Here is a 24,417-nt window from a genome sequence, read left to right as displayed (position 1 = left end):
CACCGTTGACCTTTCAGAATCAAGTCAATTCACCGGTGATCTTCAAGGACTGAGTCAAGTCACCGGTGATTTTCAAGGACTGAGTCAAGTCACCGGTGATCTTCAAGGACTGAGTCAAGTCACGTCTGATTTTCATGAACAAAGGCAAGTCACCTCTGATCTTCATGAACAAAGGCAAGTCACCATTGATCTTCATGAGCAAATGCAAGTCACCAATCATCCTCATGAGCAGTGCCAGGCCAGCACCGATCTTCTGGAGTCCAGTAGAGACACCATGGAATTACCAGAGTCTCATCCTCCCGTTGATCCGGCCGAACGGAAGTGGTGGGCTTCTGATCCGCCCTGGGGGCTTTGTGCATCGACCACAGGGATGTGGTGGTCTTCTGCTCCGCCCTGGAGGGCTTCCACTTTGACCACAGGGGGGTGGTGGTCTTCTGCTCCGTCCTGGGGGCCTTCCCTCCTGACCACATGGTGGTGGTGGTCTTCTGCTCCGCCCTGGGGAACTCTGGCCTCGACCACAAGGTTGTGGTGGTCTTCTGCTCCGCCCTGGGGGGCTTCCGCCCTGACCACACGGTTGTGGTGGTCTTCTGCTCCGCCCTGGGGGGGCTTCCGCCCTCATCACACGTTTGTCGTGGTCTTCTTTTCCGCCCTGGTGGGCACCACGTGATGTCCTTATGGACTTATGTTTTGTGTTTCTTGTTTTCTGCCTGTTCCCCTCTGTGAGCCTGGCCCTCCGTCCCTCCCCCTGAACCTCCTCCGGTCCTCCTCCCTCCTGGTCTCTCTGTTTTGTGTCTACACTTCTGGTATCTGTTCCCCATGATTTTTTTTTTTCTGGCCCTCCGTCCCTCCCCCTGAGCCTCCAACTGTCCGCCTCCCTCCTTGTCTCTGTGTTGTGTCTTGTCGTGGAGCGTCTGGGAGCCGCTCCGTAGAGGGGGGGTATTGTCACAGTGTCTGGGTTGTGTTCCCTGGGTGTCCACTAGATGTCCTCTTTTCCCACGGTGTCTTTCACTTCATTAATCACATTCCTCAGGTCCCTGCTTAATTATTGCACCCAGCTGTCACTAATTACCTATCATCACACCCTGTCAGTTTCCCATTAGCGCTTGTCTCTCCTTGTGTATATAATCCGGGCTGTCTTAGTATGTGTCACGGAGTCGTTGTTTATTCATGTCCGTCAGTTCGTGCCCTTGCCTTGTCTTCTTGTTTAGTTTATGTTTTGTTTGGATATTCTGGTTTTGACCCTGCCTGGACTGTTTACCCCTGTGGATTACCCTTTAATAAATGACTTACCTGCTATTGGTTCTATCTCCGTGCCTCATTGGATCCCGGCCGTGACAGAGAGGAATCGTCCCACAGGGACCTGAATCGTCGTCAGGTGAAAGGTCATCATGTGGGTCATTTTATTTACGGCTAAATTATTATTAATAAATTTTACTAATATTTAGATTGGGCATGGGCAGGCATTCACAAAAGGGCATGTTATTACAAAAAATTGAGGAAAATTTGCTTTGACAAAAGGGCACTTTGGGCACCAAGGGGCAAAGTGGCAGGTGCTCAAGCACCCAATGCCCAAATCCCCCTCTGCACGTGCCTGCCACAACCATAGACTGTATAAAAGTAAACAATAATGTATAAAAACAACTAGGGAATTCACAAGCCTCTCACCAGGAGGTGCTATTCAGCCGTTAAAAATTTGATTTTAAAGGTATAGTCTCTATTTTAATCAGAAATACTGAATTAATTGAAAATAAAAAAAAAATATATATATATATATATTAGATTGATTTTACTGAAGAAATAAAAAAATACAGTTCAGGTGTCCGGTCACTTTTGACCATGAAGACCATGAGTGTGGCTCTCAAATGAGGAGCGCACAAGGGTTAACTAATGTGTAGTCCTGTGTAATGACTTGTAGGCCACTTCAGAATCAAAGGACAAATTGGAGTTATGAATATTACCTGTATTGTGAAATGAGTTTACTTTAAATTTTAAATAGAAACCCTTTAAATTTAAACAATGCAAGTAATTTTCTTATTCTTATTTCTTTTCTTTTCGTATTATTATCATCACTCCTGTTTGTGAAGATTTCACATTATTATTTACAGTATTTATGGTATGCAAGGCGTATGTAGCCTAATTGTTTAGAGATCTGCTGTAAAACTAAGTAGTGCATTACTCATGAAGTTTTTTTGTTTGTTTGTTTGTTTTGGCTGTTTAGTGCATTAATATGAGTTCACGTCTTTGTTGTTATGACAATGTATGCCTTCTACACCCTTTTAAAAAAATGCCATGCTGTCAGTAAACAAAAAACTCCAGAAGATCATTGATGTACCTGTTGATAGATTCAACAGTTGCATTCTTACACTCGAGTCAACACAGTCAAACCTTCTCTTGTGGTTTTGTTACAATTATTAAACTTTTCTTAAAGTTTTTGATGCATTTTCTGCAGGATTGATCAGACTGATGGATGGTCAAATGGCAGACACTACAAAAGAAGAAGTAGATGGTGTTAAGGAGGTTAATGACAAATCAGAATGGGATGTGGACGCAACCGAGGGTTTGAAAAATGGTGGCGAACCGATGGAAAGTCTAGTCAAAGACAAGAGTCGTGGAGTCTTGAAGTCATTCAGAAGGAGTTTGAAAGTGCTCAGCCCTAAGACACAGAAAGACAAAAGGTCAGAAAATACTGATGACCAAAGCTCAAATTCTTCATTACAACCACCACACTCTCCAAGTAAGTGTATAACCACTAGACATAAAAAAGTGCTGTTGTTTTTTTTTTCACTTACAATGGCATCCCACAGTCAGCGGTTTAAGAGGTAAAGCAGAAGTTAAGGTATTAATAAAGGAGTGTATACAGTGCTTGATTAACTTGATTAAACATTATTGTACTAGCAAACCCTAATTGTAAATAATCAACTATTTGCAAATATTCAAAAATTTGTTATTTTTATTTTTATATTCTCCATTGAAAGACTTTCAAAATGATGTATGATTTCTTGGAATCTGATAAAAAATAACTGAGCAACAACCGTTTGAAGTTGATAGAGTCAGCAAAGTCAGTTCTGAGAAAACTTGTTAAAGATTTTTGATGGGTTCCAAAGCAAAATCACCTAGCAATATTGCATTTTTTCCTTCATTTCCTTTCTTAGGAATTACTATATTAATAATCACAATATAGCCATTTTTATTTATTTAATTTGTTATTTAAAATAAGAACAGATGCAAAAACCACCACCATCAACAACAGTACAACATGAAAGAAACAAATAGTGTATTACTTTTTTTTTATTTACAACTAAACAAAAGCATTCAAGTAAGAAAAACAAATAATAAAATGTAAAAAACACTTTAATGTGTTCATTACAAATAATTGTATTATAAAAAGCAGTTCAAGAGCAGCGATCTTTTATTGTTAGAACATCAATGAGAAAGACTGTCACATGTATGATCTGATTTGGTTTTGTTTTTTGTCTCCGTTATCCTGCCTAGTTAGTTTCTAGGGTTTTTGATTAATTAGCTCCACACCTGTTTCTGTTCTCCCTAATTGCATTCCACTGTTTGTAATCCCTGTCTGTTCCTTAGCTTCCTGCCTGCTATTATTTGTATTTGGATGGTTTGGTTATGCTGTGTGTTTGAATTTCTTTGGTGGACTTGTTATTTAGTGCCCTTTGTCCTACTATTTTTTTATTTAATTTTTTATATATATATATATATATATATATCTCAAAATTAACCTTCATTTGTCCCTTCTGACTAATTTTGCCAGCACGGACCCTGTATACACCTACAACATCATAATATAAATATATATATATATATATGTTGCACACTGCTATATTTTATCAACTTAACCACACCACTTAAAGAAGAAGGTTAATTCAGTTCACTTTAGATACTTCACTCGTACTGCATCGCTAGACACTTATGGAGAAAACAACTTTTTCTTTGTTCACTGAAGCCTCCTTTTTCAATCATGCAGTGTAACTGCAATGCCTTTGGTTTGAGCAGTGAAATAACAATGAACCAATGGTGATGAAGCCCGCCAGAGCCTTCCAGAATGGGTGGGCCATCTGGCTATGTGAGCAAGCCTTTCCCCATAGGATCCTTTAATTAATTCTCCTTCAGCGACCATGATCATCTCTTCGCTGATCGACGAGTCTTGAAGCCGCTCGCCCTTAACACACACTTACTGCAGATAGAAGCTGATTCGCAACCTGCGCCACTCCTGCTGTTTTCTACTCCGCTTATCAAGCCATCTCGGCATTGCATGCAAATCCCAGCTTGTCCCCTGCCACCATCTGGTGAGCCTAAAAAAGTAAATTTCTCTAAAGAGCAAATTCAGGGTGTTGCAAATGCTGCGTTGTCATTGCAGCTCATGCAGGACATTAACTCACTGCACACTGATAAAGGCAATTAAGAGTGTGTTTCCTCTCTGGGCAAGCCCCATGCAGAAGCTGTTCTGACTGAGATGGAGTGTTCTCAATTCGCATTGGGATTGCTTTCTTTTCCGAGAGTGACTCCTCTCATCGAGACATCACATTTTCTTTCTCCTAGGGAACTGTGAGCAAAAAACAGTGGGGCTGAAGAACTCAGCGCCCAGCTTGCCATCTTTAAATGTGCACATCTCAACTTGCGTTCACTGAGGGCAACACATTAGGTTTTAGCCAGGTTATCGAACCAGGGAGCAGACGTGCTGTCTCGGAGCAGTGTCCCTTCAGAGGAGTAGATGTTCCGGTTCTGAAAATCTGGGAGATCTTTGGGAAAGCAGAAGTCGACCTCTTTACCTCAAAAAAACAACTCTCTCTGTCAAATCAGTTTTTTGGAATAAAAAAGATGCGTTGGCCCACGACTGTCCCAACCTCCTCCTTTACTATTTCCCCCGATTGTTCTGATCCCCCAGGTAATCAGGCGAATCAGGGAACACAAACACAAAGTCCTCCTGGTGGCCCCGCTCTGGAGGAACCAGCTTTGTTTCTCGGAGTTATCTCAGCTATTAACATTAACCCCTATGGCCCATTCCCCTGAGACAAAACCTTCTTTTAAACAGGACGATTTGGTACCCCCAGACTGAGCTGAGGACTCTGCACCTCTGGGCACTCGATTTATACTTCTGTGTCAAACCTATGCCATAGGCTGTGTGTAGCCCATGTAGCCTATGCCGTAGCCTGACATGCACCTCTCCAAAAATGTCACAGTGCATCAATTCTATGCGGACTGCAAGCACTGTGATTGGTCTTTTAGAACCTCTCCCTTTTTGAGTTTTGTATGTGTTTTTTGCACTTAAATATATTTTAATGTTACAACTTTTTATTTAAAATAAAACAAAGCAGAGAACAAGTGTCTTTTATCATTTATCATACAACATAGCATCTACATCACTTAGTTGTCTGTGTTCAACAATGTAGTTCTGCCATGCTACAAGTCCTTGTGGAGATTGAAAGAATGCCATATTTTCCTGTTCCATTGTTGTCTCATTTTTTGTAGTTTTAAATAAATTATCTGTTCTTTAATATTTATTTGCCGCTGTCACAGCTGATGCTTCACCAATAAGCTGCTTCTTCTTCGGCTTTTGCCTGACACTGTGAGTTACACCTTTTCTGCCCTGTCAGGGTGTGGAGAATTTACATAGAGCATTCTGCCCCGTTTTGGCAATTGGAACAATGCTTTGTATGCTTTAGTGGCCGCACCAAAGGGTCTCTGGTCACGAAGGAGAGAATTCCTCGATGGTTGGTTGACCCTATCACTCTAGCATACTCCTCCTTGGGCCTGCAGTTCCCCATAGGATGAAGACCCCACTCTACATGGGGCATAAACTCATCGTGGGCTTGGTCTAGCGGTGTGTCCATAGCAGACATTTGTGCAGGTGCAGCTGATCCTCGCTGTCCACTTTGTCCAGGTTCTATAACTTCGGCATTCAAATTGACCCACGTTCAAATAGATCCTACCTTGTCTTAAATTTAGGTGTAAACTCTTTGTTCCACATCAACAAAATAATTTTTTTTGCTATGCTTTTCCCATATTGAAGTATCTGGATTTGATTGAAACTATAGTTCTCTAAGAAAGGGGCCCAGCGGCTCACGAGAAAAATAAATCTTAAGTACCTTTGTACATGTACATGTACACATTTTTGGGCAACTTCAAAATAAGTGAGTCAATGTACCCTCACTGGACTTGCATTTGATACACAGAGGTGACACAGAGGGAAAAGTAGAATGTAATTTGGTGCGAGAGTAGATTATTCTACAGTATTGACAACTTTATACTGAATCAACTGAAAATTAGAGTTGATGGGACAAGACCTAATACCTTGGAGTGCCTTGTTATTTTCTGAAATATATAATCCCAAATCCTTTTCCCAAGACATTTTTAAGTATTGTGAATATAAAACTCATGTAGATAGAACTCCTTTTTCTTTCTATGATAAAAAGCTTCTGACTGTGAGGTTGGAATGCATGATTGCAAGCTATAGGGGAGAGCAGGTCTGATGGAGTTTAAAGATCTTTCTGAGCTGATACCAAATCTTCAGAGAATTTACAACAATAGTTTAGATTTCTTAATTGTGAAAGTCAGGTGACTGGTGTTTGCATGTCACTAGATTCACCTCTAGCTAAGTCAAATACTGTTTGGGCTATAATGACAGGAAGTGTTGATAGTAAATGTTTCAATGCCAAAAGGTTTGTTTATGAAATGTTTTAAACTTTTTGAGAGTTTAAGCTTTAGCTCATACAGTAATTCATAACTGCATTTTGATTGAACCTTTTGCATATTTTTTATTTTACAGTATGTAAAAACAATATATACAATATATAAAGTATTAGGAAATGGTTAAGTTTATACACCACTGCGGTAGTGTACATAAAGATTTTTTTTTATTATTATAAATATTCATTCATAAAAGGGTCAAATTTAGAGTGAAATTACTGGTAACTAAAAAGAGATTTTATATTACATGGTTGTGTTGATTTCTTTTTTTAAAGACCATTTGCTCTGTTATACAAAATGACACGAATTGTCTCAAGTAACTGTTTGTGTTATTCTCAGATTCTGCAGATGAAACAACAGGTACACTGGCAAGAAGAACGTTATCGTTTCGGCAGAGCTTGGGTCTGGGAACTAAAAAATACAAACAAGATCCACTTGAACCTGTCACAGAGGCCATGACTTTATCTGAAGAGCAGACCGAGGTTACAGACACAGTGTTGGAGCTCAGAGACACATATACTCTGCCAGAGATACCATCTATGCCTTTGTCAGGTGAGTGTGAGAGTGCATGGCCCATCTCTAGGCAGTTGACAAAGGAGTTGTAATGTAAACATCATCGTTTTAAATTAAAAAAAATTATGAATGTTTTAGATATTCAGACTGGGCAAAATTTTTGTTACACCATTTCATTTTAGATCATTTGCTTTACTAAATTTATATTTAGTTTGCTGAACATCAACATCAAAAAGTTTGATCTTAGTCCTATGATGAGGGTTACACAGTATATGGGGGCTGGGGCCCATCCTTATCATTTTGTCTGTGTTCCCATAAGATTCAAGCGATTAATCTTATTTTAACTGACATAAAAAGGCATGCAATAAAAAGTAAAAATGCAGTTTAAAAAAATTTCCACAAAAACATTGCAGCACAACAAGTTTTCAACACTGATTATGATAAGAAATGTTTCTTGAGCAGGAAATATTAGAATGATTTCTGAAATATCATGTGACACTGAAGACTGGAGTAAAGATGCATGAATAAATTACATTTTAAAATATATTGAAACAGAAATCAGTTATTTTATAACATTTCACAATAATATTTGATATCACAAAATATTGTTTTCACTGTAGTTTTGATTAAAATAAACGCATAAGAGACTTCTTTCAAAGACATAAAAAATGGCAATGTACTGTACATTTGCTTTGTCATTTTGCTGAAGAAAAGAAGAAGAAAAAACACTATATACCAGGGCTATTCGATTAGATTCATATGAGTGCCAGATTATCAAATTGAAAATTTAAAGGGGGCCGAGTGGGGAGTGGGAGAGTGGAGTGTCATCCCAATCTCTTATTAGGGGGCCTATAAAATTAGAAAAACAAAGTGTAAAACATTTGTTAGGTGTAAAACAAACAAATATTACCAATATTAACCTCTATAAAACTTTAACATTAGTGCTATCAATCAATTAAAAAGAAAACTAATAAATCATACAATTTTCTGTAATGAATTGTGATTGATTGCATATGAATAGATTTGTTATCATAATTTCACATTGAATCTCCAAATTAATGTAGAAACAACATAAATATGGTATATTTAAAATATGGTTTAATTGCATCTTTTTAGTAGCCTACCATTAATGAAAGGCAGTATCATTGATACTAATGATGTTACTAATATCGCTATTAAATGCATTTCCCCTCAATTTTAGCCATAAATAATAGCCATTCAACTTTACAGTATAATTGAAAGCCATTCTTTTTAACACTTAATAGGCTACAAAAAATGTCAACTTTTAATTTAAGTGAACTTAAAACAATCTTCACATAAACCATAAATTGTATTTGTTTAAATATGAATTAATCATTATTCAAACTACAAAAGTTTATCAGCGATTAGAGCAGTGGAGTGATTTCTCCTTTTTTTTGTTCTTTGATTTTCCATCACTTATGAGACTTCACTTTAAAAGCAGTGCTGTCTCTTTAAAACTTGATGCACATGACATGGACCTGACACACATTAGGTTTTCTCCAAACTCTTTACCGTCATTTAGGACTTAATAACTTGTTTAAGACCGTGTTTACGAGGTAACTTGCCATAACCATGCATTTTGACATAACTGTGTTAGTTTTAGGCCGCTAAAGCAGCTCAGCAATGTATGCAGAGAGTCAAACGCACAGCCCTTTCAAACTATAGCCTACTCCTAATCATCTTTGTCCAGTCTCTGCACTATTTCTCGCCCAGGAGATATGACCAATAACACATTATACTCATTTAAACTAGAGTTGTGGATATTTCATAATCCCCTCACATGAGCACTTTTCAATGCTGCCCTTTATTGATGTTACAGTCTCCGGAAGATTGTGGTTGTTGGAGGTCTTCCTTTTCTTTTTGGCTGTGAAACAAAGGCCTGCGCCAGTGTTGCCACCTTGTGGATAAATTAATTAGTGCAAAAACAGTTTGAGGCGTGTGTGCAGCCTCCACATACTCTTCCCCTTTTATCAGGGATAAACATAGTATATTGTACAATGTTTTTGGAAAACATAAGCTGATGAGGCAGAGATCTAGACAGAGGCATCAGACATTCCTGAATGAAATATGATAGTTGTTAATATGTTGAGAAATGCAAGTATGTTATAGTTCCAGTATCAGGACACAACTCATGCAGTCGTCTGTATACTAATATTTTGCTTTTTGTTAAACTTTTTCTGTTATTTTCTGCAGTAATGGAGATTAACAGAATGATAGAGAACGCACATTTAGAGGAGGCCTATGTGAATCTACTGTCACTACGTCTGGAGCTTCAGCGGGAGCGTCAAGCTCTGGATCAAGAAGACTATCCCATCGAACTTGTCAATAAAGAGAAAGACCTCATTCTGCTCTATGGCACACTAAGGAACAAAATGTTTGCCATTGTACACAAATCCAGTGATGTTAACTCACTCAATAAAGAGCAGCTGGTGTATGTGGCCACCATTATCGTGGAGGAAGAGAAGAGAGAGGGAGAGTCAGGAGCGATGCAGGGATGGAGGGAAGCATGGAGGGATGCGGTACTAAACGGGGTTCGAGATTCACTGAAGAAAGTTCCTCTGGACAGCCGCGAGCAGAACGCTTCCTGGTTGGCAGTGCATCTTGGGCTTCTGGGTAAAGCTGTGGTAGAGGACTTGGAGAGAGTGAAGACTGAGCTTCTGAGCTCATATCCAGCGGAGTTAAATGTGTTTGAAACCTATGTGTCCTGCCACCATAAGGCTGTAGGAGAGCATCTAAAGAGACTTCTGGAAAAGGTGACAGAGCTGAAAGATTACTACGCTCTTCTAGATTTCATTATTCATCGCTACCCCAGGTGAGGTTTCTTTTGATATTGAAGAAGCACGCATACTGGATCAAACCTTTATAAAGTATATTTTTATGACACACAAAAGCAGATTTTTTTAAAGAATATCCAGGCTGTCTGTTCCATATGATAAAATGTGAATGGGAAACTCAGGCTCAAGTTTGGAAACAGTAGAAAACACCATTAAAGTATATTTCATTATTTAGTTGACAGTACTAAACAAAAGTTTGGGGTTAGTAAGACTGTTAAGAGCTTTTTATGTCTTTTATGTTCATCAAGCCTCCATGTTTGGATCAAAAATAGAGTAGTATTGTGAAATATTGTTAAAATTTCAAATTGTTTTTTATTTTAATATATTTAAAAAATGTAATTTATTCCTGTCTTCAGTGTAACATTATTCGTCAGAAATCATTTTAATATGCTGATTTGCTGCTGTAGAAGCATTGCTTATTTTTATCAGTGCTGAAAACAATTGTGAATTTTTTCAGAATTATTTGATGTATAAAGATTTCAAAACAAAAGGATAGAAATGAGAGTATTATTTCCTTTCTGGGAAAAAACAAATCCCATGCCAAATCTTTGAATGGATGTATTTATATAAGATCTTCTGAAACCATATAATAGCTTTGTCTGACAATTTTTCCATCATTGTTGACTTTAAACAACATGTCAGGTCTGACCTCAATGACATTTGATCTGAGAACCAATGGCGTTTTATGTTGTATATATCAAACCAGGAGTATTGTTTGATTTACATTACTCATTAATAGAGTGACCTACTGCAACAGTCTGAGGCTACAAACACCACTAGACAAAGGTCTAGTGGTCTTACAAATGTGTTTTTAAAAGACCCATACACAGCTTTGCCTCAGTGTGATAAATAGCTCAACGTGATTTATGCCAGCCTTCTTCAGACCTTTTATGAATACTCATTTGTGAACCAGTTGATGAGATTCATTGTGACTGTACTACTACAACGTACTTTAAAAGGTTATGATTATGGCTTTATCTTAAAAATGTACTTATTTATGTAACTGAATTAAATTTTCCTTTCCATAGTGAGAAGATAATGGGAAGCAGCTCTCTGCTGCCTGAGTTAAAGGAAGATCAGAGAGGACTCCCAGTGGACAAAGATTTCCTTAATCAGATAAAAGACAAATATTGTGCGCGCTTACAGGTAGTTAACCAACATATTTGCCACTATCAATGCTTGAAGCACTGATAGTGTGGTGTCAGATAACTGAGAGTTTCTGAATTCAGTTTAATCTGTGCTCTTGATAGGCTGACATGAAAACATCACTCAACAGAATCATTGACTTGGAGAATGAGGAAATGTGGAGAGAAAAAAGAAAACCAGTGATTGATGAGGGAATCTGCAGCTCACACATTGACATGGACATCTGGACGGTAAGACAGCAGACTTTCATAAGTAGCTCATATTCCCTTGGTTTTAAATGAAAGTCAAACAAGCATTAAAGGAAAGTCCTTTGATTTCCTATTTATGGCCACAAACTCATGAGGGCATTGGTTTACCAATAGAGGGCAGTATGACATTTATATTAACTTATAGGGGCCCAAAAACCTATTAGGAAAGTGACGATGCCTTCATATGCTATCTGAAATGTCCTGCTTCCCATTTATGAAGTCGTAATTATGAGTTTGTCATGTTTAAGTGCTTCGTTGTCGGAATGAATAGGAATCATAGAGGAAAACAGGTTAATTTTTGCCTATTTCTTGGGGAAATCTTATTAAAGTATAAATGTATTTACAGTAAGATATGCACAAATATCGAATGGATTTTTAATGAAATGTAGTGTCTTATTGTCGTACTATTGTATACATTCACCATGCTATCTAAAGTCATCTTGCTGTCGATTCTTAAGTTTCAGTCAAATGCTGAGTAAAATACACACAATATGCATCAAATGATTATTCATATACAAATACATAACTCTGTAATTACAAGAAAAAGCTATGGAAAAATTAATAGAACTTAACAGTTATCACACCAATAGTTTCCTTGTCCTTAAAGGGGTCATATGACATTGCTAAAAATAACATTATTTGGTGTAATGCAATGTGTTTATGCAGTTTAAGGTTTAAAAACATATTATTTTCCACATACTGTACATTATTGTTGCTCCTCTATGCTTCGCCTCTCTGAAACGCGTCGATTTTTACAAAGCTCATCGCTCAGAAAATCAAGGAGTATGCTGATTGGCCAGTGTTCTAGTGCTTTGTGATTGGCCGCATACCCCAAGCATGTGATGGAAATGTTACGGCCCTTACGATACTGTGATGCTGTGTCCCGGTGTTCTGAAATATTTGGTGTCTGAGATATTTGGTGTCGTTGGACGGAGCTTACATGAAAGAATGTATAGATTGTGTTGTGGCTTGGGATTGATGTAATGGTTTATCTGAGGTAGGATAGGCTATGCACTAGGGTTGTGCCGACAGACGATAGTATCGTGTATCGACGATAGTCAGAGATATTGACGATAGCAGATGTCTCTGTCGATAGTTAAGATGATATTAGGCTCATTCTCCTATTAATGTATTAAATTATAATAATAATAATAGTTATTATTATTTTTATTGGGCGGCCTATTATAATTCGGCTATCAAACTACCCAGCTATTTCACTTCAGCACTGTTAAACTGTTGGACTTTAAATGAAAGCTACAGTACTATCGATTTTCACCGTTGACTGATTTTGCAGAATATTTAGACTGATAACTTCCATGCAGAGATGCGCAAATTTGACACATGACGTGAGATATGTCAGTTTTGTCCGACTATATACAAACTAGCTGTTTTAAATACAGTATTTTTATATTTAACGTTAGTTTATCAGTATGTTGGCACCTGCAGGGTTTAAAACACCAAATAGTTATTCTATGACAAGAACAAAGAGTCTCTCTCTTCCTCCACCCATGCACGATAATATTGTGTATCGCCGATCTCACTGGCTGACGATATAACGATTTGAAAAATGACCATATCGCCCAACACTACGACGCACCAAGTAAATGAACCTACATCTGTTAATCATTTTTATAATAATCTTATTTTACCTCGAGAAACCTTAAAATGGCTCATTTAATAACTTCGCCAAAATGTATCTTTTGTGCCATAATAAAGTTCCTTATAATTATTATTCTGTGGCACTCCTAATCATTTGCTCAATCATTCAAAAATGTTATTACTCAAAAAGGGAAAATCAAATGTCTTTACACACAGGAACTGGAATATAAAAATCTCAAACCTTTTTTTTTTTTTTTTTTTTGCCCGAAAAGATACATTTAGTGGACACAATGCATTATATGGTTCCAGAAAAAAAAAAAAAAAAAACAACCTCCAAGATTGTGAAAACAATTTTTTAACTTGATTTGTGTCTTTAATCTAATCATAAAGTGCATTGTGGTGCACTGATTCAGATGTCAATGTCAATGTCACCTTTATTTATATAGCGCTTTAAACAAAATACATTGCGTCAAAGCAACTGAACAACATTCATTAGGAAAACAGTGTCAATAATGCAAAAATGATAGTTAAAGGCAGTTCATCATTGGATTCAGTTTTGTCATCTCTGTTCAGTTAAATAGTGTCTGTGCATTTATTTGCAATCAAGTCAACGATATTGCTGTACATGAAGTGTCCCCAACTAAGCAAGCCAGAGGCGACAGCGGCAAGGAACCGAAACTCCATCGGTGACAGAATGGAGAAAAAAACCTTGGGAGAAACCAGGCTCAGTTGGGGGGCCAGTTCTCCTCTGACCAGACGAAACCAGTAGTTCAATTCCAGGCTGCAGCAAAGTCAGATTGTGCAGAAGAATCATCTGTTTCCTGTGGTCTTGTTCTGGTGCTCCTCTGAGACAAGGTCTTTACAGGGGATCTGTATCTGGGGCTCTAGTTGTCCTGGTCTCCGTTGTCTTTCAGGGATGTAGAGGTCCTTTCTAGGTGCTGATCCAGCATCTGGTCTGGATACGTACTGGATCCGGGTGACTGCAGTGACCCTCTGATCTGGACACAGACTGGATCTGGTGGCCACGGTGACCTCGGAACAAGAGAGAAACAGACAAATATTAGCGTAGATGCCATTCTTCTAATGATGTAGCAAGTACATAGGTTGTTATGGGAAGTGTTTCCGGTTCCGGTTTACCTAATTAATGCAGCCTAAAAATCCTTTAACGGATTTGGATAATAAAAGCATATTAGTATGTTATGTGTATGCCAGGTTAAAGAGATGGGTCTTTAATCTAGATTTAAACTGCAATGAAAATAATTTTGGCTCAAATGTGTGTTGGTGAAGTTGTGAAATCAGCAACACTGCAATACTGCCCTACAGAGGCAAAGTGCAGTAACTAAGCAAGCCGAGAATGTTTTATGATGTTTTACGAATGATGTTTTACATCAGCCAGTCAAACATTTGTGGATAGATTATGGTAATGCATTAATTTAAAGCCTTCATAAGATACATTTTTTTTTATAGATAAAAACCATGACCTCTAATGTGGCTTTTGATCACAAAAATGCAGATACTGCACTCTGCCTTTGGATTTTAATAACTCTAATAGTTTTATTGATGTTGGCATGTTGTGAATGTTACATTTACTCAGTAGAAAGCCTCAAGATTGTCTTGTTGCAATGCTCCTTTCACCACAAAGAGTGTTAGATAAAAAAAAGTTAGATAAAAAAATTCACACAATTTAAACTTTTCCTAACAATATAACTAAAGTCTAATTCAATGACATTTGACATTTTTAAGTGGTTTAAGTGCCCAAATCTTTTCGAGGACACTGTAATTAATAAAAACAGCACAAGGTTACAAAAACACATTTATGATGTTTTCTTTCCCAGAATATTAAAGGGCATGTACAAGGAGCCAGAAGAATCGATGTGAACCTTGAGCAGAAGGTTGTGTGTTCCTGTTTAGAGGAACTGAAGACCTTTCCAAAACGGTTTGTGATAAAGAACTACTATGCTTATTGAAAGTCAGTTTTGTAATTCTATAACTCTAAAAACTTCTGTAGGTTACTTTTTTTTAACAGAGGACAGCTATTCAAGTTTATTTTAACTTAATGGATGTTATATCTTTATGTGCTAATTTGACAATTATTTTAAGTAACTGGCAATTTGTTTGCGACGTATGCAAATCAAATGTTAATACTGACTGAATGTTAAGTTCAAGAGGCAGTATAAAATGCAGTGCATGTGACAAATACATCAGAATCTTCTACTTCACCTGATGGATTCATAATGGCTACAGTCTGCGAGATCTGTGTGGGACCAGTAGAGCTGTCAGATAAACACGACCACTGCATTGCCTGCCTGGGCCTGGGTCAGCATGATTAATAGTAAATCACCATCACCTGCTTTCTGATTGAGCGGCATTCACTACACAGAGCCGTAGTTCACTGACAATTAGGCAATATTGCGATCATAATCACAGATGAATTGAATTCAATTTCGAACGTGACTTCTTCTAGTTTGTCAGATTTATTGCACAGCCCTACTGCGGAGGCCATTAAAGATTTGCGCATGGCGACGGACTTCATTCTAATGGTGACGAAGCGAGCGGCCCAGGTCGTGGGTAAGGCCATGGGTTTTATGGTGATCCTTCAGAGGCACCTATGCTTAAACCTAGTTAATCTCAAGGATGCTAACCGAAAAGTGCTGCTGAATGCTCCTGTGACTCCCTCCGTTCTCTTAGTGACGCTGTAGAGTCCATTATTGGACGTTTCGTGGAGGCTCAAAAGTGCACTAAAGCCATGATTCACATGATGCAGAGGCTCATTATCCAGCAGCAGACAGCCAGATCCAGGTACTTTTTTGGCACCTGGCTTTTCCCAACTGAGGGATAACCCCAGGCCAGTGACCGCACCGGTGAGAGCGGGTTGTACAGCAGCTATTTTGTGGTACCCAAAAGAGATGGGGGACTTCGTCCTATTCTAGATTTCATGCCCATCAACAGAGCTCTTTGCAAGCGTCCTTTCAGGATGATAACTCTGAAACAGATCCTGGTGCAAGTTTGCCCCGGGGACTGTTTTTTTCTTTGGACTTATGTCAGCCATATAGACATGCTGCTTCATCACTTGGAGTCCCTAGGGCTATGTGTCAACATGCAGAAGAGTATTCTCGCCCGAGTCAGTCAATAACACATCTGGGGGTTCGCTTCGAGATGTGAGCCATTTTATTTTCCCGGCGGCATTTCAGACTGGCCAGCTTTGCTCACTTGAAGGAATTTCAGAGGCTGCTGGGAGTCATGGCGTCTGCTTCATCAGTATGTCATCTGGGCTTACTACAAATCGGCCACAGCTGGAACAGCGGCATGTACTGATTCACACTGTCAACATATCTGTGGTCTCATACATAAATCACCAATGGAGGAGTACACTCCAGGGCTCTGTACAATCAGGCAGCAAATCTCCTGCTATGTGCAGACAGTCACTTTCTCTCCATTAGAGCAGCGCACATACCCTTTTGAGGAAAGGGGTTCCTCAAGGAGAGTGGAGGTTGAACCCCGAGTCGCTATGGGAGAGCGGAGGTTGATCTGTTTACCACAAGCGAGAACTGCGCACAGCCTGCTGTTCTTCTCCCTGTCTCACTCCCCACTGAACGGTGACACTCTGACATTGCACTGGCCAGCAACCAGGCTGTATGCATTTCTTCTGATCAAGATATTGTCCTTGGTGTTATGCGAGATCAGGGAGGAGGAGGCTTTGGTGATACTCATCACCCCGAACTGGCCAAACCAGCCTTGGTTCCTGGACCTGGCGGAAATGCTGGTGGTGCCACAAACTGTTTCGTTTTTCGTGTACTGCAGTGGTCATGCGAAGGGCCGGGCTGTGTCAAAAAAGAGTCTTTCCCACTGGATTGTGGATGCTATCTGATTAATTAACCAATTGTTTTAAAATGGATACTGAACAAAATAAAATACTGCTTTATTAAAAAACAGTACTGAACCATACTAGTAGTAGTAATAATAATAATAAAAGTAATAATATTAATAATAATAATAATAATAATAACAGTTAATTTTGAAATTACCTCACTATAAAATCAATTTTATTTTTTCCTAAAATTAGTTATTTCTGTTTTAAGTTTTAATTTTTCTCCACTCGTTTTTAATAGTTAAGTTAAAGTGTATTAATCAAAAAGCAAGTTAAAATTTAAATTAATTAAATCTAATTAATTAAAAACCTGAGACATACATTTTTACATCAATTTAATAGAAGTTTAACAAAAAGTACGTTTAGAGCCCTATGAAATGTTTTATTTTTTCTCACCATACTTTTTAGAGAATTGTTACCATATTCTTTGTTTTAGCATGTCTAATTATGTAAATGTATTAATTATTTTTTTTTTTTAAGTAGCCTTATGATTTTTTCCCCCTAAAAAATTCTGTGTTGTGTTTTACATTTTTTCTGGTTATCAAATCAAGGCATGAAACATTAATTTCATTTATCTTTTAATTATTGAAAATTAAGCAATTTTTTTGGAAACAAAGGGGATTTACTATTAAAATTAAAACATGGGAGAAAAATCATGTGTGATTATTCCCCTGAAAATTGTTTTTCATTTTTAGTAGTATTGCTATGTACTGCTGAACAATAGACTTCAAATCAAATTTTATTTTGATGGGCTGCCATGAATACCTTTACAGTTCTGTGTATGTGATATGACGCTAGTTTTAGTCAAATCATACGGTCAGATGCTCATGAAGGCTCTCTCAGAGCCGTTCTGGAGATGTTGTTCATGTGTTTTCGTCCTCAATTAGTGAGACGGCAGATGCTGAAATCGCCACGTGCATCCCGCACTTCAGTAACATTATATGTGTAAAAAATTAAACCTCGCGTCTGTGCCATTCATTAACAGAGTCAGAATTCATATGCAGGATTCCTATTTAAATCAACTTTTGTGGCTTAATAGTTAAAGATACTAGTCCATATCGCGATTTAGATTTAAGTGTAAAGACCTACTTTTGATTAATTCATTCAAAATTGAAGTGACATTCCGCGTTAATATGTGATTCTGGATTCCAGGATTCCGTCCGCATTTTTTGCATCTCGGAAATCATAGAGCCCTACAGTTATACCAGCACAATGTATACTCTTACAATTTAACTGCTTCTATTCTTGAACACTTAATGATTAATAATGCATGACATTCAACTCGAGGAGTAGTCTAAAACTGTTTATTTAATCACCAAACATACACAAGTTTACTTCAAGAATGAACAGTGAGGCATAGGTAAGTTTGAAGTTCAGTGTTTAAAAAAACAGAGCAAATGGACACAGCGATCTATATTATAGCTCTATAAATGAAGCATACAGACTTTATTACAGCCATGGAAAGACAAACGTTTCGATGAAAATGCTCAATATACAAGTCATTATGTAACATTACATTAACAACGATTCGGGAAAATATAATGTTATTTCATGGACAACTATGTGAATGGCGCTCTGTTGCGCGGCATGATTTTCTGTCAGCTGGATTTAAACCGAAGTTTCTCACTCTGTTCAGCATACAGCATCGTGTGTCTAAACAAACAGCACATGCTGTCAGTGATTTCAGCCCTTTATAATGAAAACAGACCCTTATCAGCCACTCCAGCAATGAACGCAACCCGGAAAACTATTTTTGCAGATAACCGATTGTTCCAGCAATCAACTATCGGTGCCAATTAATTGGCAAAACCGATACATCGGTCAACCTCTATTTTGCACTTTAGGGCACACTCAACAAGGTCTATCACCTCCTCCTGGGCGTGGTTGAGAGGTATGTCTTTTCGCCAGGTTATACAAGGTGAACGTTTAGTCCTTAGCCTCCTAAGTGCTGTTGTTGATTGACTGATTTGTGTTTATACTACCTCTATTCATGTGTTATGCTGCCTTGCACAGTATAACTCTGCATGGCACTCTATGCTATTTTTGTTGTTGTCTGCCCTGTACTTAGTGCAGCTTCCTGTTATTCATACCTGATTCACTTTGTGCTACCCTTATCATGTCATGTGTTATGCTGTTTAAACACAGTTATCTCTGCAGAGCCCTTCCAGAACTGTTGTTTTTTTCTGCCCTGTACTCAGCGCAGCTTACGTTATTACTGACTGTTAGAACTTGGCCTAAGGAGGCCTTTGATCAAATATAGGACTGTTTTGCTAACACTGAGTGGGACTTATTTCAACATCAGAATTTGTCTGCATACACAGAAACAGTTTTATCCTACATTAAGTTCTGTAATGTCACTGTGGATAAATGCATACAAATCTTTTCTAACCAGAAAACCTGGATGAACAATCAGGTCTGCATAGTTCTCAGGGACCGAAGTGAATGAATGAATGAATGATTCATTTATAATGCTGCCTTCAGGACAGGTGACAAAGCTCTGTACAATGCTGTGAGAGCTAAGAAACGGAGAATGATCAAAGAGGTTAAAGAAGTCTACATGAAGAGGATAGAAGAACATCTCTCAGGAAATTACTTGAGGTGTATGTGGCAGGGCATACAGACCATCATGAATTTCAGGGGCTGTGCTTCCAGTGCAGGTACTATTTACTAACTGGCTGAACTGGTAACTGAGCTGGTAACACCCCTGTACTCACCTTACAGGAGCATGAGGTGAGAAGAGTGCTAAGGTCAGTGAACCAGAGAAAAGCAACAGGCCCAGATGGAGTACCTGGGATGGTACTCAGGGCATGTTACAAGCCATTATACCACGCTGCCTGAAGTCAGCTACCATCATTCCAATCTCCAAAACATCTTTGCTGAGGAGCCTCAATGACTAACACACAGTGGCGCTTACACAGAAAATCATGAAATGCTTAGAGAGGCTAGTCTTGTATCATATTAAAGCCAGTCTCCCCTCCACCTCTGATGAGCATCAGTTCACCTACAGAACAAATAGATCTACTGATGATGCTATAGCTTTAGCTCTACACACTGTACTAAGTCACCTGGAAAAACATGAAAATGATGTTAGGATGCTGTTCATTGATTATAGTTCAGCATTTAATATCATTATCCCAGACATCCTGGTCAGTAAACTAACAAATCTAGGTCTTCCCATATTCACCTGTCACTGGATTAAGAACTTTCTGACGAACCGTTCACAGATGGTGAAAATAAAATCCTTATTTGGTGAAATTGGTTACATTAATGGTGAAAATTGGTGAAATTAATGGTGAAATTAAAGTCCTTATGTCTCCTCCACCTGCTTACTCAGCATTGGCTCTCCACAGGGGTGTTTGCTGAGCCCACTTCTGTATTCACTTTACACATATGATCCCAGTTCATCACAGTAACACCATCATCAAATTTGCGGATGATACAATAGTGATTGGCCTTATCACTGGAGGAGATGACATGAACTATAGAAAGTAGGTCCAGGTACTAACATCATGGAGTTCAGCTAACAACCTGACCTTAAACATCTCTAGGACAAAAAAGCTTGTTAAAGACTTCCGAAAGCATAAAACAGATCCAATCCCTCTATACATCAATGAGGACTGTGTTGAGAGGGTCCAAAGCTTAACATTTCTGAGTACCATCATGACTGCTGACCTACCCTGGAAGGCACATATCTCAGTGGTTATCAACAATGCAATGCAGCACCTACATTTCTTAAGGATTCTTGGGAAAAACTTACAATCTAAATGTAAAGTTGCTGGTAAACTTTTACAGCTGTTCTGTTGAGAGTATGCTGACATATTGCATCACAGTATGGCATGCTAGCTGTTCTGAGGCAGACAAGAAAGGACTTCAAAGGATCATTAAGACTTCTGAGAAGATCGCTGGCAGTCGCCTACCATTACTGAAGAACCTACTGTATATAACTACCGAGCACTCAAAAAGGTCAAAAATATACTAAAGGACTCAACATACCCAGGTTTTCACTTGTTTCAGCTCTTGCAATCAGCCTGGTGCTACCGATGTTTTAAAACAGTTTCTTTCCTTAAACATTATGAGAATCAGTATGCACTGACGTCATACATTCTTCACTTTGCTGAAAGTTAATCTCAAGTACGTAACATGGTTAAAGTTGTGACTCGTGTGTATGTTAAATGTGCACTACGTGATATATGTAAATTATGCTGGGGGAAGCTATCATAATTTCATTGTACATGAGTATAATGACAATAAAAGTCATTCATTCATATGCAAATTTAGTATAACTGGGTTTTAGAGGCTCATTGGTTAATCTCAAACTTTCAGTTGCGAGCCTGCCTACATGCATCGCTATTGATTATGGCAATTGTGTGTTCTATTTTTGCTGAGTATGTGACTTGCTCATAGGTGTTCTCACGGTGGGATTGATTATAGTTTCTATAGCAGAGAAATGTCTCCGTGATGTCTTGAAATCTCGAGAGGGAGTGTCTTCGGTTACTATTTTAACCTTGGTTCCCTGGGAGCAGGGATAAGACTTCACAGTGGTCGCCGTGTTTCCTGCTCGACCAGCTAAGTGGTGTTCAGTATCAGATTCTGATGTAATTGTTGTGTGCAGTGCATTTTATACTGCCTCTTGAGCTCGTCAGTATTTGCATGCGATTTGCATATGTCGTGACAATTGGCCGGTAATTTGGTCACTGGTCATTGGTGTGAGCCAGATTGAAAGGGAAGGGTTCCCATAACGGAAAAATGTCTTTGTGATGTCTCGTTCCCACTCTCAGGGAACCGAGGTTACGGTAGTAATCGAAGACTTTTCTTTTTGCCAGTCTATTCATATGACACTTCTTTCCCATAGACTTTATTAAAACTACATCCCATGGAACACATTTCCATGTTTATTTCCCCTCAGTAATATCTGACAAATTAGGTAATTTATGTGTTTTTAGATTTATTGCATAGAATTTTAGCAGTGTTTAATTGTTTTTGTTTGCTCATTTTAATTCTCTTTATGACAGTTGTCGGTTATTTGTTGTAGGTTTGAGTCAGCGTTTGTTGAGTGGAGCAGTCCTCTCTCTAACTCCTTGCTCTGGGCAGAGTATCACATCAGCTACATCAACAGCTTTAGTGCCCTGAAGTAAGTCATTTACACAACACAATGCCCAAAAGTCACTTTCATTTAAAATTTTTGGCAGGAGCAGAAATAATATATAGCCAGCTGGATCAGTTCTAGTTCCATCATTTAACGAGGACCCATTTAGAAAGATTTTGTGTTTCCAAAGCTAGGAGGTCTTTAATAGAAGGAGAAAAGCTATTTGGTAACATTTACATTTATATTGATGGAAGAATTTTTATTTGATATTCTAATCTTTTCATGATCATAATCACTTGGTTTAGGTGCCAGCTGGTTTTGAGCGAGTCAATTTAGCCTCTTTTTAACTCATTTTAACTGTCACCTGCCCTTCTCTGGGACACCTAAGTTTTTACTTTACTGTATTACAATTAAATCCCAATCTAATCATTACAAACTATAATCATTGGAAAGCTCTCAGCTGTAGATAAACATACACAATGGAAGAAACTAGGCTCTGTTTCTCATTCATTTTTGTTTGTATGTACGGATTTAATTTAGATTTAGAATATATATAGTCTTTTGTCTCCAAAATTTCTGTACTTATTGGCAAGAAACCTGATTCGCTGTCAAGGCAAACAGTATTGAGAATGCCCACTAGCAACCTCATCGCCAGCCCCTGGTGACATACAAAAGTCGCTGCTAGTGTGAATTGGGCTTAAGACTCCTAAATAGATATTTTACCAATGTTTTTTTTTTTTTACAAATGATGTAGGAAAAGTAATAGATTAATATATTACAAGAGTGGTAGATTAAAATGGTAAATCAAAATCACGTTACAAAATGTTTTCATTCATGAATTATAAAAATATCATGCACTTTCAAGTCTATGTTCAAAAATGTGAGTGGTAGTCAAGGGGTTAAATACCATGAATAAACAAACATAAAAATCAGTCATGTGATTTCTAGGAATGTGTGCTACACAGCAGAGGCAGTTGGCAGGGAAAGTCCCTGACAGCGGGGAATGCCTGAAGGATTGAAACCATTGGATGTGTGTCTCCCAAAACTTAAACCAAAGACCTTGGGTAATTCTAACTAAACATGAAAAAATCATAAAATTAAGAGATTTTAGATGTGAATGCATTATTGATTATTTCAATATTACAAAGCAGGAAACTCTTTATTACATTACATTTTTATTGTAACAAATTCATCCCATATATATACAAAGGTATATACAGGAATCATGGAGTTAAATTTAATACCTTTTAAGACTCGTCCCATACATTTTAAGACCTCATCGCCATTCCAGGTTTTAACCAGATACATCAGCGACACTTTAACTTACATTTATTATATATTGATTGTAAGATAGCACAACTAAGTGAAAGTCATGACATTTGCCAAGTATGGTAAACCATACTAGGAATTGGTGCTCTGCATTTAACCCATCCAAGTGCAACCACACAGCAGTGAGAAGTGAAGACACCAAAGTGCAATAGCAGTGGGCAGCTATATCCAGCACCCAGGGCTTCAGTGCCTTGCTCAAGGGTACTTAAACCATGGGTATTGAAGGTGGAAGAGAGCACTGTTCATTCACTCCCCCCGACCTACACCTACAACTCCTGCCAGCACCGAGACTTGAACCTGCGACCTTCAGGTTACAATTCCAACTCTCTAACCATTAGGCCACAGCTGCCCACTAACAGACTTTGTGAAAACTCCTTATCAATACAGGATAATTCAGAAGGGGGGGGGTGATGGAAAATAAAGACAGTACTGCACCTGATCAAGTCTGAATGATCAATGATCATGGAAGATAAAATAATGATCACAATTATTATTATTTTTAAATTGTGCATCCCAAGCCCATGCCAGTAAAAAAAAAAAAAAAAAACAGCCCAAATTAACGCCCAAATATAAAAAATGTATTTCCATCCCTAAAATACATATTTTAATGTCACTGTTATGCATATTTGTCATAAACACAGTTCAAATGCTTCCTACTAGGGTGGCCCAAAACATTTAGCACAGTTTTATTACAAGTACAATGCAAAATATTTAATTGCAAGCATTTCAGCCAAATGTAATTTATGCAATATTTAAAATATTTAACCCACTGGGAAAAATCAACTGATGGCTACAGTTTAAAAGCAGCCAAATTTTGTGAAAAAACAACAACAACAGATTTGACTGATCTGCTATCAAAAGTAAGGAGAGATAACTGACAAGATGTTGGAGGATTTGCTTAACAAAGACAAATATCTTTTATCATTAGATGTGCTCCCTTCACACAGTGCGCCCGCAGTCATGAAATTGAGTGCTTATTCAAAGAGATTTAAATACCCCACATATTGATAGCTGCACCCTGATCCACAAAAATTATATACAATATTAGAATATTTGTGTTAAGCGGAC

At 38.1% G+C, this 24,417-nt stretch overlaps 1 protein-coding gene across 1 annotated transcript in view; it reads left to right on the top strand.

Moving 5' to 3' along the window:
* Window positions 1-24,417, top strand: part of exoc3l4 (exocyst complex component 3-like 4) — a 39,166-nt gene that overhangs the window by 11,963 nt on the left and 2,786 nt on the right. Inside the window, exons 2-8 of the mRNA XM_059566678.1 lie at window positions 2,450-2,734; window positions 7,045-7,257; window positions 9,433-10,051; window positions 11,102-11,219; window positions 11,324-11,449; window positions 14,902-15,002; window positions 21,967-22,065. Coding sequence (XP_059422661.1) covers window positions 2,464-2,734; window positions 7,045-7,257; window positions 9,433-10,051; window positions 11,102-11,219; window positions 11,324-11,449; window positions 14,902-15,002; window positions 21,967-22,065 — 1,547 coding nt within the window. The 5' untranslated portion in view covers window positions 2,450-2,463. The remainder of the gene's footprint in view (window positions 1-2,449; window positions 2,735-7,044; window positions 7,258-9,432; window positions 10,052-11,101; window positions 11,220-11,323; window positions 11,450-14,901; window positions 15,003-21,966; window positions 22,066-24,417) is intronic.

Source organism: Carassius carassius, chromosome 14 (assembly GCF_963082965.1).
Source record: "Carassius carassius chromosome 14, fCarCar2.1, whole genome shotgun sequence".
Lineage (NCBI taxonomy): Eukaryota > Metazoa > Chordata > Actinopteri > Cypriniformes > Cyprinidae > Carassius > Carassius carassius.
This window is presented reverse-complemented; position numbering and strand designations above follow the sequence as displayed.